The sequence below is a fragment of the Erythrolamprus reginae genome, chromosome 1 (genome assembly GCF_031021105.1).
Source record: "Erythrolamprus reginae isolate rEryReg1 chromosome 1, rEryReg1.hap1, whole genome shotgun sequence".
Classification (NCBI taxonomy): Eukaryota; Metazoa; Chordata; class Lepidosauria; order Squamata; family Dipsadidae; genus Erythrolamprus; species Erythrolamprus reginae.
In genome coordinates, this window is record NC_091950.1 from 143,296,861 (window position 1) to 143,309,755 (window position 12,895).

The following is a 12,895-nucleotide window of genomic DNA, read 5'->3' on the forward strand; positions in this document are numbered from 1 at the left end:
CAAACTGTTTCAGCTCCTACCCTCAAAACAATGCTACAGAGCACTGCACACAATAACAGTTTTTTCCTGAACACTCTCACTCTGCTAAACAAATAATTCCCTCAACACTGTCAAACTATTTACTAAGTCTGCCCTATTATTAATCTTCTTATTGTTCCCATCACTCATCTCCTCCCACAAACGTCTATATGACTGTAGTTTTATTTCTTGTATACTTACAATTTATATTGATCGCTTCCTAATATGGTTGGATTGCTTATTTGTACCTGCACTATCATTAAGTGTTGTATCTCATGATTCTTTACAAACATTTCTTTTATGTACACTGAGAGCATATGCACCAAGACAAATTCCTTGTGTGTCCAATCACACTTGGCCAATAAAGAATTCTATTCTATTCTATTCCATTCCATTCATATTTTAGATGACTACATTATCTACAATACATTGCCTTAGGAGTTTTCTTTATTCAGGTATTCAGCAGCTGCAGGCAGAGTCACCATCTATAATCTATTTGTAGTTGTAATGGAACATTATTTTGTTAAGTTTCAGATTCTAATCAGACTTTACTATGAAAGACTGAAGGATGTCTGGATTGATCCATAGCAGAAATCATTTAGATATCCATCCTAGTGTTCCAGATTCCCCTTCAAAAAAATTAAAAAACAGCACACATAGAAAGTCACTCTAATATATTGAGAGTGCAGAAAATCCAAAGTACAAGGGCATTTGTGTGTGTGTGTGAAGAAAGATTCTGAGCTTTGTTCAATTGTGATGCTCACAATAAATGCTGAGAATTGATCCAAGCATGTAATTTTTGCCTTGGGAACCCACTCGTGGATTTTTGAACTTAGTAAAAGCCTGAGTAGATACAGTAAGCCAGTAATTTTCCCATCCCTGCTGTGCGATGGATTCCATATGATGTTATTCTCTCCACAATAATAATAGCAATAGCACTTAAACTTACATACTGCTCCGTGGTGCTTTACAGTACCATCTGAGCTGTTTACAGAGTCAGCATATTGCCCCCAATAATCTGGGTCCTCATTTTACCGACCTTGGAAGGATGGAAGGCTGATCAACCTTGATTTGGTCAAGATCGAACTCCTGACAGTGAGCAGAGTCAGCCTCCAATATTGAATTCTAACCCCTGCACCATCACAGCTATGGTAACTATTCCAGCACATTTAACTGGAATCTTCCTGCAACTATGGTTGTTTCTGTTATTACTATGTTAACACAAGGTCTTAGTAGAAGTGGCTTTGTAACCACTGCTTCCTCTTCCGGTTAGTTGCAGGCTTTCACCAGTGTCCTCATCAATCACGTCCCTGTAGCTGATAATCACATTAATAACTTCCTTTCCTCAGGACCCTTTTGGGTTAAATAACTTCCAATTTCCTAACATGACTTCCAACGTAATTCTCATCTCATATAGTAATCCCGTGTGCCTTTTTCTCTCACACACATAATTATAAGTAACATTTTCTGTGGAATGCTACAATACTCCAATTTTATTTCAAAGAATCCTCTAGAGGTGTTTATAGGTAAGGTTTTGAATTATGCCGTTGTGCCTCCTTGTTTTTTAAAAATTGTATTGGTTCAGGGTGGGTACCAACTTACCTTGCTACTGGTTCGCACCCTCTCTCCCATGCCATGCGCATGCACAGTAATGAAAAATCCAGAAAAAAACCCGAAGCAGAAAAAAGATGGCGACCACATGCACTGTGCCAGAGTTCATCTTCTGCACATGCTCAGAAGGGGAAAAATTATGGTTTGTTTTTTTTTTTAAAGGATGGTGGCATCCACAGATCTGCACTGACCGATCTGGTTCAGTGCTGTCATCGCCATGTCACCAGCAGGTCACTACCGGTTTGGGCGAACCAGTCCAAATCGGGAGGAACCCATCCCTGTATTATTATTATTATTATTATTATTATTATTATTATTATTATTATTATTATTATTATATTTGTATGCCACCCCTCTCCGTAGACTCGGGGTGGCTCACAACAGTAATAACACAATATATAACAAATCTAATAGTTAAAATAGTTAATAGTATTGGTTGCCATCCAATCTTTCCCACAATTTCTTCCATTCCTTACTATTCACATTGAAGGGCACAAAACAACTTAATGATACAGGGGAAGAATGCCTTCACAAGGCTTTTTCATTGGCACTGAGCTAGGTTCTTACTCTTGAAGTATCTTTAGGATTTAGGTAATTCCTCCAATACATACTGTACAGACTGAGGCAAAATATCATCCCCATCAGAAAAACAGTTATTGAATTTTTGCTACTTCTTGCCTACGTAGTCTTAGGCAAGATACACATAGTCTTAAACCAGGGACAGTCTGCTTGTCCATCTACCCAATATTCTTTCCTTTGTTTGGGTTGAGACTTCCAGGCACACCTTTTTCATACTATTTACAGCTGGAACATTTTCAGCAGAGATAGCCAAGTTTGAATTTTAAAAAACCTCCTATATACAAAGCAAGGTTTTTACCACTGAGCTGTGATTGAAGTGATTGTATTATCCTTCCATTTCCCCTCCTCAAAACTTCTCCCTTATTCAGAATAAGCACTGGCTACCATATGGACTGATAAACTGCCCCCACTTCCTTTGCCTGTTGCCTGCCTCTCCGCTAAAGTCCACAGAGCACACACAGCATGGATTCACACAATTATTGGTAACATAAGGTGATAGGAATGTTATCGCAGCACCACAAACTGATACATGAGAGCATGATAAAGTAAGCCTTCATCTGCGGCAGATTATAAGGCTTCTACTATTGTTCTTGTTATCAAATCGGGAGGTTCAAATATGAGATAATAAATAATTGTTCAAATATGTTCACTCATTTTCACTCGTCAGTTCATTTCATTGGTTCCTTTGCCTTCAAATGTCCAAAAGTTCTAATTGCCTCTACATGATGCATAACAACAACAAAGCAAAATATTTGTGCAGGAAAGTGAAAACAAATACTGTCAGTCCTTCCTTACTTCTCAAAGTAATTGCCTCTAAATTAACAATAAGCAGAAATCCTAGATTTGCGTGGCTTTCGTTTAGATGATCACTAGATGAGGAATCTAGATCTTTCAGATAAAAAGGGTCTGAATTCATTCTTCTTCTTCTTCAAAAAATATGTCCTATCTTCCTTACCGCAGAATGGAGCAACTTGTTACCTAAGTCCCTACCTGTAGGAGGAGACCTTGGCAAGCAACCTCATGAGACATGAGCTTCCTTCCATAGACACCTTTTTCAAACCTGGCAGTCATAGAAATATGGATTCCTCAAAGCTTCAAGATAATCAGGACGCAAATTCTTACCTCTCTCAAATCTTCTCCATGCGTAAGACCCCATGCACTTGAAGCTGCACTGAGGACTCCATGTGGTCAGTCAAGCAGCCTTCCCTCCCTTGTTTTTCACATTTTCACAGTCAGTATTTAGATTTTATTTTTTTGCCCACCACTGCATTCTTCCCACCCCCTCTGTTATACTTTTTCCAATAAAGAAATCTTTTCTGAAAAGTGTTATCTGAGCGCTGGTACCCTAACCTGATATTTCAGACTCCAACCAAAGTCCAAAAGGAGTTTGGCAGCTCACAAACCTAATAAATTAAAAATTAAATTAAATCTTCCCCTCTCCCAGGTTAGGAGATATCAACCCCCCAGTTGCATCATCCATCCCTCACCCAATGAAGTACGAAATGATGAGCAGTTGGACAGCCCGGTTGATCACGCCGATGGTCCAGCTCTTTACCACCACCGATTTGGTGGTTTCATAGGTGAAGAAGTTGGCTATGCACGTCATGCTGGAGGAAAGCATGGATACCGAGGAACAACTCCAAGATTCCCTTCAAGCCCGAAGAGAAAGACCAAAGGTTGTAAGGATGAGGGCAGGAACGGACACCAGTGGTGCGAGCAGTGCTGGCAGATTGCACAGAAGATACTTCCAAAGGGTATCAAGTTGGCTCCCTCCAGCTCTTCTCTGCTGCAACTCTGGGCCAGTCTGAAGTGCAAGGACCCCTTTAATAAGATCTTACTCCCGTCTCCACTGAACACTCTAATGATGCTGTCAGAGAAAGGTGGGGCTTCCCAGCTCATCAGTTACAAATTGGATTCTAGCAAGTGTGGAGATGGAAGACATCTTAGCATTAAATAATGAATCCGCAAGGGCTGCATTTTCTTGAGTGGTGTTCCAGCCCTATAGACGCTTCTTCTGTGAGTGCTGGGAACTTCACACAGTCGGAAAATGGGGGGAGGGATCCAAAACAAAAACAGAAGGGGAAGGATGAAGAACAGTTTTCCTTGGAGACCAAATTGAAAAATGGGAGGGGTCCTAACACAACCCTGTCTCCACTACCCTCCCAAGAGTCTCAAATCAATGATAGCAAGAAGAGCTAAGTAACTGGATATCCGGTGAGAATTATCTGTCTCCAGATACGTCTTTTAGACTCCTTTCCGAAGGCAGCAAAGAGGAGTGGTGGGTTCAGACTCATTCATGTTCCTACTGAGGATGAGAGTGTGTGCACATGTGCTTTTTAAATATTAATGTCCACCATTTCCACAAAAGTGATTTCTATGGTCGTCGCTTCGGTGATATATCTGTAATGAAAGCAGTTTCGTGTTCCCGTCACAATGGCTTGATGATGCTATAAATCATGAGTGTATAAACGTTGGGACAGGGTCACTTAACTCATTCTCGCAATTGAGAGGCAGCAGCAAATTGCTAGCATTCAGCAGATGATCGTGTGAAAAAAAATGCTGATTTCAGGAAATGCTGATTGTACTTGTAGTCCTTGTTCTGGCTTGATGCCGGAGTAGAATAGGAGGCGTGAGAACTGCAGGAGGGAGCAGGATTACACCAGTGTGCCTTCCGTCCCCTGTCCAATTGTCTCTCCTTATCTCATTTATCTTTTCTTCCTTTCAAATATGTTCACCTATACTTTTATATCTTTTCTTCTATTCTTTTCTTTATTTATATTATTACATATCTATTCTCTTCAATGTGTATTATGTATTGGACAAAATAAATAAATTAAATAAATAAATAAAAGTATAAGAGAGGTAGGGTGGTTGCCTTCTCTGCAGCAAATAACTGACAGCATCCGGTCCATTTGTTTTCTGCTGTTAACTCTTATCCAATGGAGTCATCATCCCACGGAATCTGAGAATGGGCTGCCAAGGAATCCTTGCTCCCTTCCCCTTAGTCACCCTTTCTATGGTAGGAGTACCCAAAGTGAGAAAAAGGGGAAGCGAATCATAGAGGTGCCAGTTCTGCTCGCCATAAAAACAAAATATACAATGGTGCTCCCCCCCCCATGAAATCCGCACTATATGTCGGGCATTAATACAATTGAGTGAGTCCAGAGATATTTCACGAGATGAATCCTCTACTCCCCTCCTTACAACAGAATACTTTATGCCACCACGCTTAAAATTTTTGGCTTGGACAACCTACAGCAAAGCCATCTACGGTCTAACTTAAGTGTAAGACACAAAATTATCTGCTACAATGTCCTACCTGTGAATGACTACTTCAGCTTCAACTGCAACAATACACTAGCACACAATAGATACAAACTCAATTGCAGAAAATACCACTTTAGCGACAGAGTGGTCAATGCCTGGGATGGTCTACCTGACTCTGTTGTTACTTCCTCGAACCCCCAGAACTTCAACCTTAAACTGTCTACTGTGGATCTCACACCATTCCTAAGACGTCTGGTAAGGGAATGTGCATAAGCGCACCAATGTGCCCACCGTCCCCTGTCCTGCTGTCCCCATTATTCGTATCCATTTCCTGTGTTCTTATTCATGTTTATACTTATATCTGTTATCTTGTACATGTATGACAAACTAAATAAATTAAATAAATTAAATGAAGAGCTCTTTCGTGCATGACTCTTCCCCTGCCACCCCACTTTTTTATGTATGTGAAGAGCACTGGATATGGGGGGGGGGGGGGCGGTATCCAGAGGGGAACTTGTTGCACTTTAGCACCAAATTGAAGGGGGCAGAAAGATTTACTCTACTAGGAGAGGCCTCTGCAGATAGCACCCCCTACAATAAAACAAACCCATGCTCTGGGAATAATGACTGAAGGACTGCATCCATCTCCCTTTCAATTGCCACTGGCAAGGCAATTTTAGCAATAGCATTTAGACTTATATACCGCTTCACAGTGCTTACAGCCCTAAGCAGTGTACAGAGAGTAAGCATATTGCCTCCAACAATTTGGGTCCTCATTTTACTGACCTTGGAAGGATGGAAAGCTGAGTCAACCTTGAGCCTACTGAGATTCGATCTGCCAAACTGCTGGCAGCTGGTGATCAACAGAAGTAGTTTGCAGTACTGCACTCTAACCACTGCACCACTGAGGCTCTTTTATTACTTTTTGCTGGTAGTGGCTCTTTTTGATTCCATGAGAATCAAAAAGTACTAAAAAGCCAAGTTCTCCTGCTTCTTCTACCAACCCTTCACTGCACATTTTTAAAGTCCACATTATTATCAGTCCACTTCTCTGGTTCTCTCTTCTGCTGACAGAAGAGAGTGTCTTCTGGTGTTGGATGGACCTGCTTTTTGTCTTCTTAGTTCTGATGCCCTGTATGGATTAGCAAGAGAAATGGGAGAAAGAGCTATTGGCTCTCTCTCTCTCTCTCTCTCTCTCTCTCTCCTCCCCCCCCCCTCCCTCCCTCCCTCTCTCCCTCCCTCCCTCTCCTCTTGCTGCCAACAGACCCAGTTTGTTCCCAGCTTTAAACAGCCCAGGGTCTATTTTCATTTTCAGTCCACTCACTTTTGGGTAGTTTTGGTAGTTTTACAGACTCGATTTACATGCAGACATTCTGGGCATTGTGTTCACCTTCAACCTTAAATTGTGCTGCTTTCTCTATTTTTCAGGATTTCAAAGCAAGGATCAAGACATTTATAAAAGCAATAGCAATAGATTCTTGTAGAGAACTTAAGCTTGCAATAAATCTTTATGTTACATTCTCAGACTGAAGCACATAGGCTTCCGTCAGGTCCTCCATTCTGGAGGGAAAATACTGACGGCTGATTGGCTGGACTGTCTGACAGCTTCCTATAAAAGGGCGGGCTGTCAGACAGAGCCTTTGCTGGATTGTAAATGGTTGCCAAATAAAGAGCTGTTGTTTTGAAGTCACTTCTGTCTGCCTCTTCCATTCACCCTATTCAACACTTTTGCACTAAAAAAAGAGAAATAGCAGGACTGTTCAAGTCTCATTGCAGGAAAACTATTCTGCATTCACTGCAGACGGGTACTTGAAGGATAATATGCAATAGGAATGTGGGATGCAAGATTAAAATTACTTTAGGCAGGCTCTATTTTCATAATTTGGTGGCTTTTGAATGTTTTCTTTCTTTGAATTTATACAAGGATTATGGGAATAATTTTATAGATTACTTACTCCCAACATATGACTGGAAGGTATTTCAAAAACATTTAAGCCTGTGGGACATGGAATGAAGCTCATTTGCCTTTTTTAAAGAACATTTTTATTAACAAACAAACAAAAATACATAATACAAATAAAAAACATTAAAAACATTGGACATTACATGGCAGATCTGTTTAACATTTCTCATAATATTCATTTTATGCTTGTTCACTAGTAAGAAATTAATATTTACACGTTATTTACATTTCTATACATCATTCTCTCAAGAAAGATCTTTCCTATTTCCACATTTCCCCGGGTATTTTAATTTCTTCCTTATCAATCATTGGTTCTGTTATTCTGACTCATTTCCCATGGGTTTAGCAAGAGGAACCTCAGTTCCTCTACTGAAAGAGTAGTAGATGCTTGGAACAAACTTCCAGCAGACGTGGTTGATAAATCCACAGTAACTGAATTTAAACATGCCTGGGATAAACATATATCCATCCTAAGATAAAATACAGAAAATAGTATAAGGGCAGACTAGATGGATCATGAGGTCCTTTTCTGCCGTCAGTCTTCTATGTTTCTATGTTATCTGGGGCTTGAAAGATAATTATCAGTTCTTGGAAACCTAACCAATACAACAATTATAAAATGTGTGTGAAGTGCTTTACACGAGATCATCCACCAACATTCAAGTTGGATTCTCACACACAACAAAGTCTGAATACTGGTTAAACAGATATGACAAAATGGGAGGGGGGATTTGAGCCCTTTAAAAGAATGACGCATTTCACATGATCCAAAAATACAAGTCCCCCCACATGCACACACATGATGCTATTCTATCAAGCCCAGAAAGGATAGAAAGTGTATAGTATCAAGAATTGTGCCCAAATTTCCTTGTTATATCATTGAATACTACCCAATGTACAGTGGCTGAATCAGCACATGAAAGAGAGACACATTTCAGAAAAACAACTTCTCTTCCATTTTATTACTATGATATCCTAATCTCAGAGAAGATGAAATCTAATACGAGGGTATTGGCTCTGTTGTATTCCCCAGGAGAAAAGATTTCAGAAATATTGTATTTTTCTGCAAAGGAAGTGCCCTGTGTCCTGTGGTTGTGTTTTATTAGCTATGGCAATTGCTTGTTCTGCAGTTTTCTTGGCAAGATTTCAGAAGTGGTTTGCCCTTGGGCTGAGGGAGAGTGACTGGCCCAGTTGGTTCTCTACCAAAGGGAAGATCAGAACTCAGAGTTTCTTGCTTTCTAGTCCCATGCGCTTAAAAACTAGGCCAAACTGGTTCTCTAGAATTAATAATACCTATAATTATTTGTTTAATTCATCACCCCAGGATGTGGGAATTACAGAGCCATCTTTAATTAATAAGTAGAACTTTACGGCAGATGAACAAGTGATTTTATGAAAAGGTTCTAATTTCCATATGCCAGATGCAGGGTTTTGCTCTAGCTCCCTATCCGTTTAGAAAATGGTTTAGCAATTATATTGCAGTCTAAAAATGTTCTATAACTGCTGAAACAAATGTCACAGTATTAATATATACCAAATCAGGATTTTTTTTCTACACTTTTCTATCACATTTATGTCTCTAGATCTTCAGCTTCTTTAATCTGATCAACTCAATGATTTTTATAGCAGTTTTAGGACTCTGTTATATAGTTCTAGGTATCATCAAATTAAGAAATAATAAGCAGTGTAAGGGAAAGGTAAGACATGCTTTTCATGGATGATCTCTGGTGGGGCTTGTCCTCTGTCCTGGTACTTCTTGACCTCTCAGCGGCTTTCAATACCATCGACCATGGTATCTTTCTGCGCTGGCTGGAGGGGTTGGGAGTGGGAGGCACTGTCCTTCAGTGGTTCTCCTCCTACCTGTCCGGTCGGTCGCAGTCGGTGTTAGTGGGGGGTCAGAGGTCGACCTCTAGCTCTCTCCCTTGTGGGGTGCCTCTGCCCCCTGCTATTTAATATCTGAATGAAACCGCTGGGTGAGATCATCTAGGGGCATGGGGTGAGGTATCATCAGTACGCTGATTATACCCAGTTGTACATCTCCACCCCATGTCCAGTCAGCAAAGCAGTGGAAGTGATGTGCCGGTGCCTGGAGGCTGTTGGGGTCTGGATAGGTGTCAACAGGTTCAAACTCAACCCTGACAAAACAGAGTGGCTGTGGGTTTTGCCTCCCAAGGACAATTCCATCTCTCCATCCATTACCTTGGGGGGGAATTATTGACCCCCTCAGAGAGGGTCCGCAACTTGGGTGTCCTCCTCGATCCACAGCTAACATTAGAGCACCATCTTTCGGCTGTGGCGAGGAGGGCGTTTTCCCAGGTTCGCCTGGTGCACCAGTTGCGGCCTTATTTGGACCCGGAGTCTCCCCTCAGAGTCATTCATACCCTCATCACCTTGAGGTTCGACTACTGCAACGCTCTCTACATGGGGCAACCTTTGAAGAGCGATTGGAAACTTCAGATCGTGCAGAACACAGCCGCAAGAGCAATCATGGGCCTCCCTAGGTACGCCCATGTTTCATCAACACTCCACGGCCTGCACTGGCTGTCAATCAGTTTCGAGTCACAATTCAAAGTGTTGGTTATGACCTATAAAGTCTTACATGGCATCGAACCAGAATACCTCCGGGACCGTCTTCTGCCACACGAATCCCAGCGGCCGATTAGGTCCCACAGAGTGGGCCTTCTCCGGGTCCTGTCGACTAAGCAATGTCGTCTGGTGGGGCCCAGGGGAAAAGCCTTCTCTGTGGCAGACCCCGGCCCTCTGGAACCAACTCCTTCTGGAGATCAGAACCGCACCCACCCTCCTTGCCTTTCGTAAGTTGTTGAAAACTCACCTTTGCCGGTAGGCATGGGGAAATTGACACCTCACCTAACTACTGTTTTATGTATGGTTTGATTGGTTTGTGTGATTATTTTATTAATAATGGTTTTTAAATTGTGTTTTTAGATATTGGATTTGTACATTGTTATTATTATGAGCTGTCCAGAGTTCTTGGAGAGGGGCGGCATACAAATCTAATAAATAATAATAAATAATAATAATAATGGCTATTTCAAATATATGTTAAATGTGGAATTGTTGTTAAAGACTCTCCCTAGAAAGAATGTAAATTGAGGGGTTGTTGCAGAATCAGTGAAAGAGATCTTACTCATATGATATAAATTTAAGGGTATCTCTTACAAACACTTCTGCATATAATTGCTGAAGAATCCTAGCAAACAGATTTAATCGAAGGAGAAATATGTAGAGCATGACAGAAAAAGATGTGAAACAATGGAGAGATATTGAATCATTTGTACAGTGATTTAACACATCATCTCTGTCAAAAACTGCAATATTGGCAACTTAGCGGTTGTGTTTGCCTAATTTGTTGCACGGCTGTAAAAAGGTGTCAATTACGTATAATTGACAACAAGAAATATGACAAGCCAAATTAAGGCTGAAGCTGAAATGATTGAATCAATCGATTAAAAATATTACATAAAATAATATTTATATTAATTAGCAAATATAACTTTTTAAGCCTTACATTGACTGGCTTCTTTTTCAGTAGTATTGGATGTAAATTAAACATTTGTGACTGTCAATAACTGACACACCACAAGATGGAAGGGGAAAAAAGTGATTGAACCAATGGCACTATCACTCTTTTATGTTGTTATATGAATGATTTTTTTGAAAGCTAAGGAAAAACATGAGGGGAAGGTGTTTTAAACCAAACATTTTAAATTAAATTCAAAGAACAACCTTGCCTCTTTAAAAATCAACAAAAATCCAACCTGAATGGTTAAAAGTACATGATTCCTCCCCGTCACATATTGTCACTTCAGAGAAGTATTTCCCAATGTTTTCACAGCTCAGCAATTATTTATCTATCACAGTTGAGATTTACTGTAAGAGTGAGCAAAAATTAAGCAGTGGTACTTCCTCTATAATATATTTCTACCCTGATCTGAAAGAGGGAAGTTGAGAGCAATTCCATGGAGAATAACTACAGTGAATCTCCCCTCTGGAAAGTTACTTTAAGCTGGTAAAACATTTATGCTCCAGATCTCTTTTGTCAGCTTGAGAATTACTGCCCCAGGGACAAATAAAAGATAGTAGGTGTGGAAACAAACCAAACAATGCTTTTTCTGTTATTGTTGTTGCAAGTCCAGACAAAGACTGAGTCTGGGGGAAAATAAAGACACCCAAGTGACTTTATATGGAACTGTATTTCGAAGAAGCCCTGCATAAGAGGGCTAAGCATGCTTGAAAAATGTGGACTTGGTACCAGCACAGATCCACTTGCCAATTCAATATGAATAGTGTTGGGCGAACCGAAGTTGCAAAGTTCGGGTTCGTGCCGAACTTTGCAGTGTTCAGCATGCCGAACCTGAACCCAAAACGCCGCCACCTGGGGACAGTGGGGAATCACACGATGGGATTCTGGGGGCAGGGCTTTGACGTCATGGAGACTCCTTCCTGGCTGGCCGAAACGGGGAGGAAGGAGTCTCTATGATGTCAAAGCCCCGCCCCTGGAATCCCATCGTGGGATTCCCCACCTCCTTTTACTTGCAGCACCGCTGTGGTATCCTTTTCCGTAAAAATAAAAGGAAGCAAAAGGAGGTGGGGAATTCCCCAATTCCTTGTTTATTTTTACGGAAAAGGACGCTGCAGCGGTGCTGGTGCTATTCGGGTTCAGGTAACTCACCCGAACTTCACTGCAAAGTTCGGCCGAACTCACCGAACCCGAACTTTGTTGGGTTCGCCTGACACAAAATATGAAGTCCCACTTTTTTCCAGGCTTCCTTATGGAGATGGAAGGGAAGCACAGTTTCTGAACTCTATGCAGGGATGAGTTCCAACGTACCTCGCCACCAGTTTGCTACTTTCCGTGCTGTGTGGCTATACATGCATTGTGAGATGCATGGCCACGCACGTGCACATGTGCAGTGCCAAAAACCTGGCTTCTGCACACGTGCAGAAGCAAAAACCAGCAAAGAAAGGGGGGAAAGGCTGAAAACAAGTTGGTGGAGGAAGCAGTGTGGAAAATTCAGCTTCTGCACATGCACAGAAGCAAAAAAACAGCAAAAAAAAATCAACAAAAAAGTTGGTGGCGTCCATTGTCCAGTACCAACAGAATCAGCTCTGTGGTTCACCACTGCTTTACTACAGATTCTATAGAACCGGTGCCAACCAGAAGGAACCCACCTCTGACTCCATGGGCTAGGTCCAATTCATGATTTAGTTGACCTTGGGTTATTAAATAAACCACACTGGGTTTGGTACTCTGTCCAATCAAAAAGCACACAATATTGAAAGCATAAAGCTTACAATAAGCATAAAGCTTACAATAATACAATAAGGCAAAGCAAAAGAAACCGTATTGTTGTATGAGATGGACCCTGGGTAAAGAGTGGAAGACCCATCAGGAAAGGCAAGAATCTTTGGGATGCGCTTGATTTCTGAACACTG

The 12,895-nt window shown here is 41.1% G+C and overlaps 1 protein-coding gene across 1 annotated transcript in view; it reads right to left on the reverse strand.

The window, feature by feature from the left end:
* The window catches only part of P2RX3 (purinergic receptor P2X 3), a 70,241-nt gene that overhangs the window by 46,026 nt on the left and 11,320 nt on the right, over positions 1 to 12,895 (reverse strand). The window contains exon 2 of the mRNA XM_070747549.1: positions 6,800 to 6,848. Within this exon, the coding sequence (XP_070603650.1) occupies positions 6,800 to 6,848 (49 nt within the window). The remainder of the gene's footprint in view (positions 1 to 6,799; positions 6,849 to 12,895) is intronic.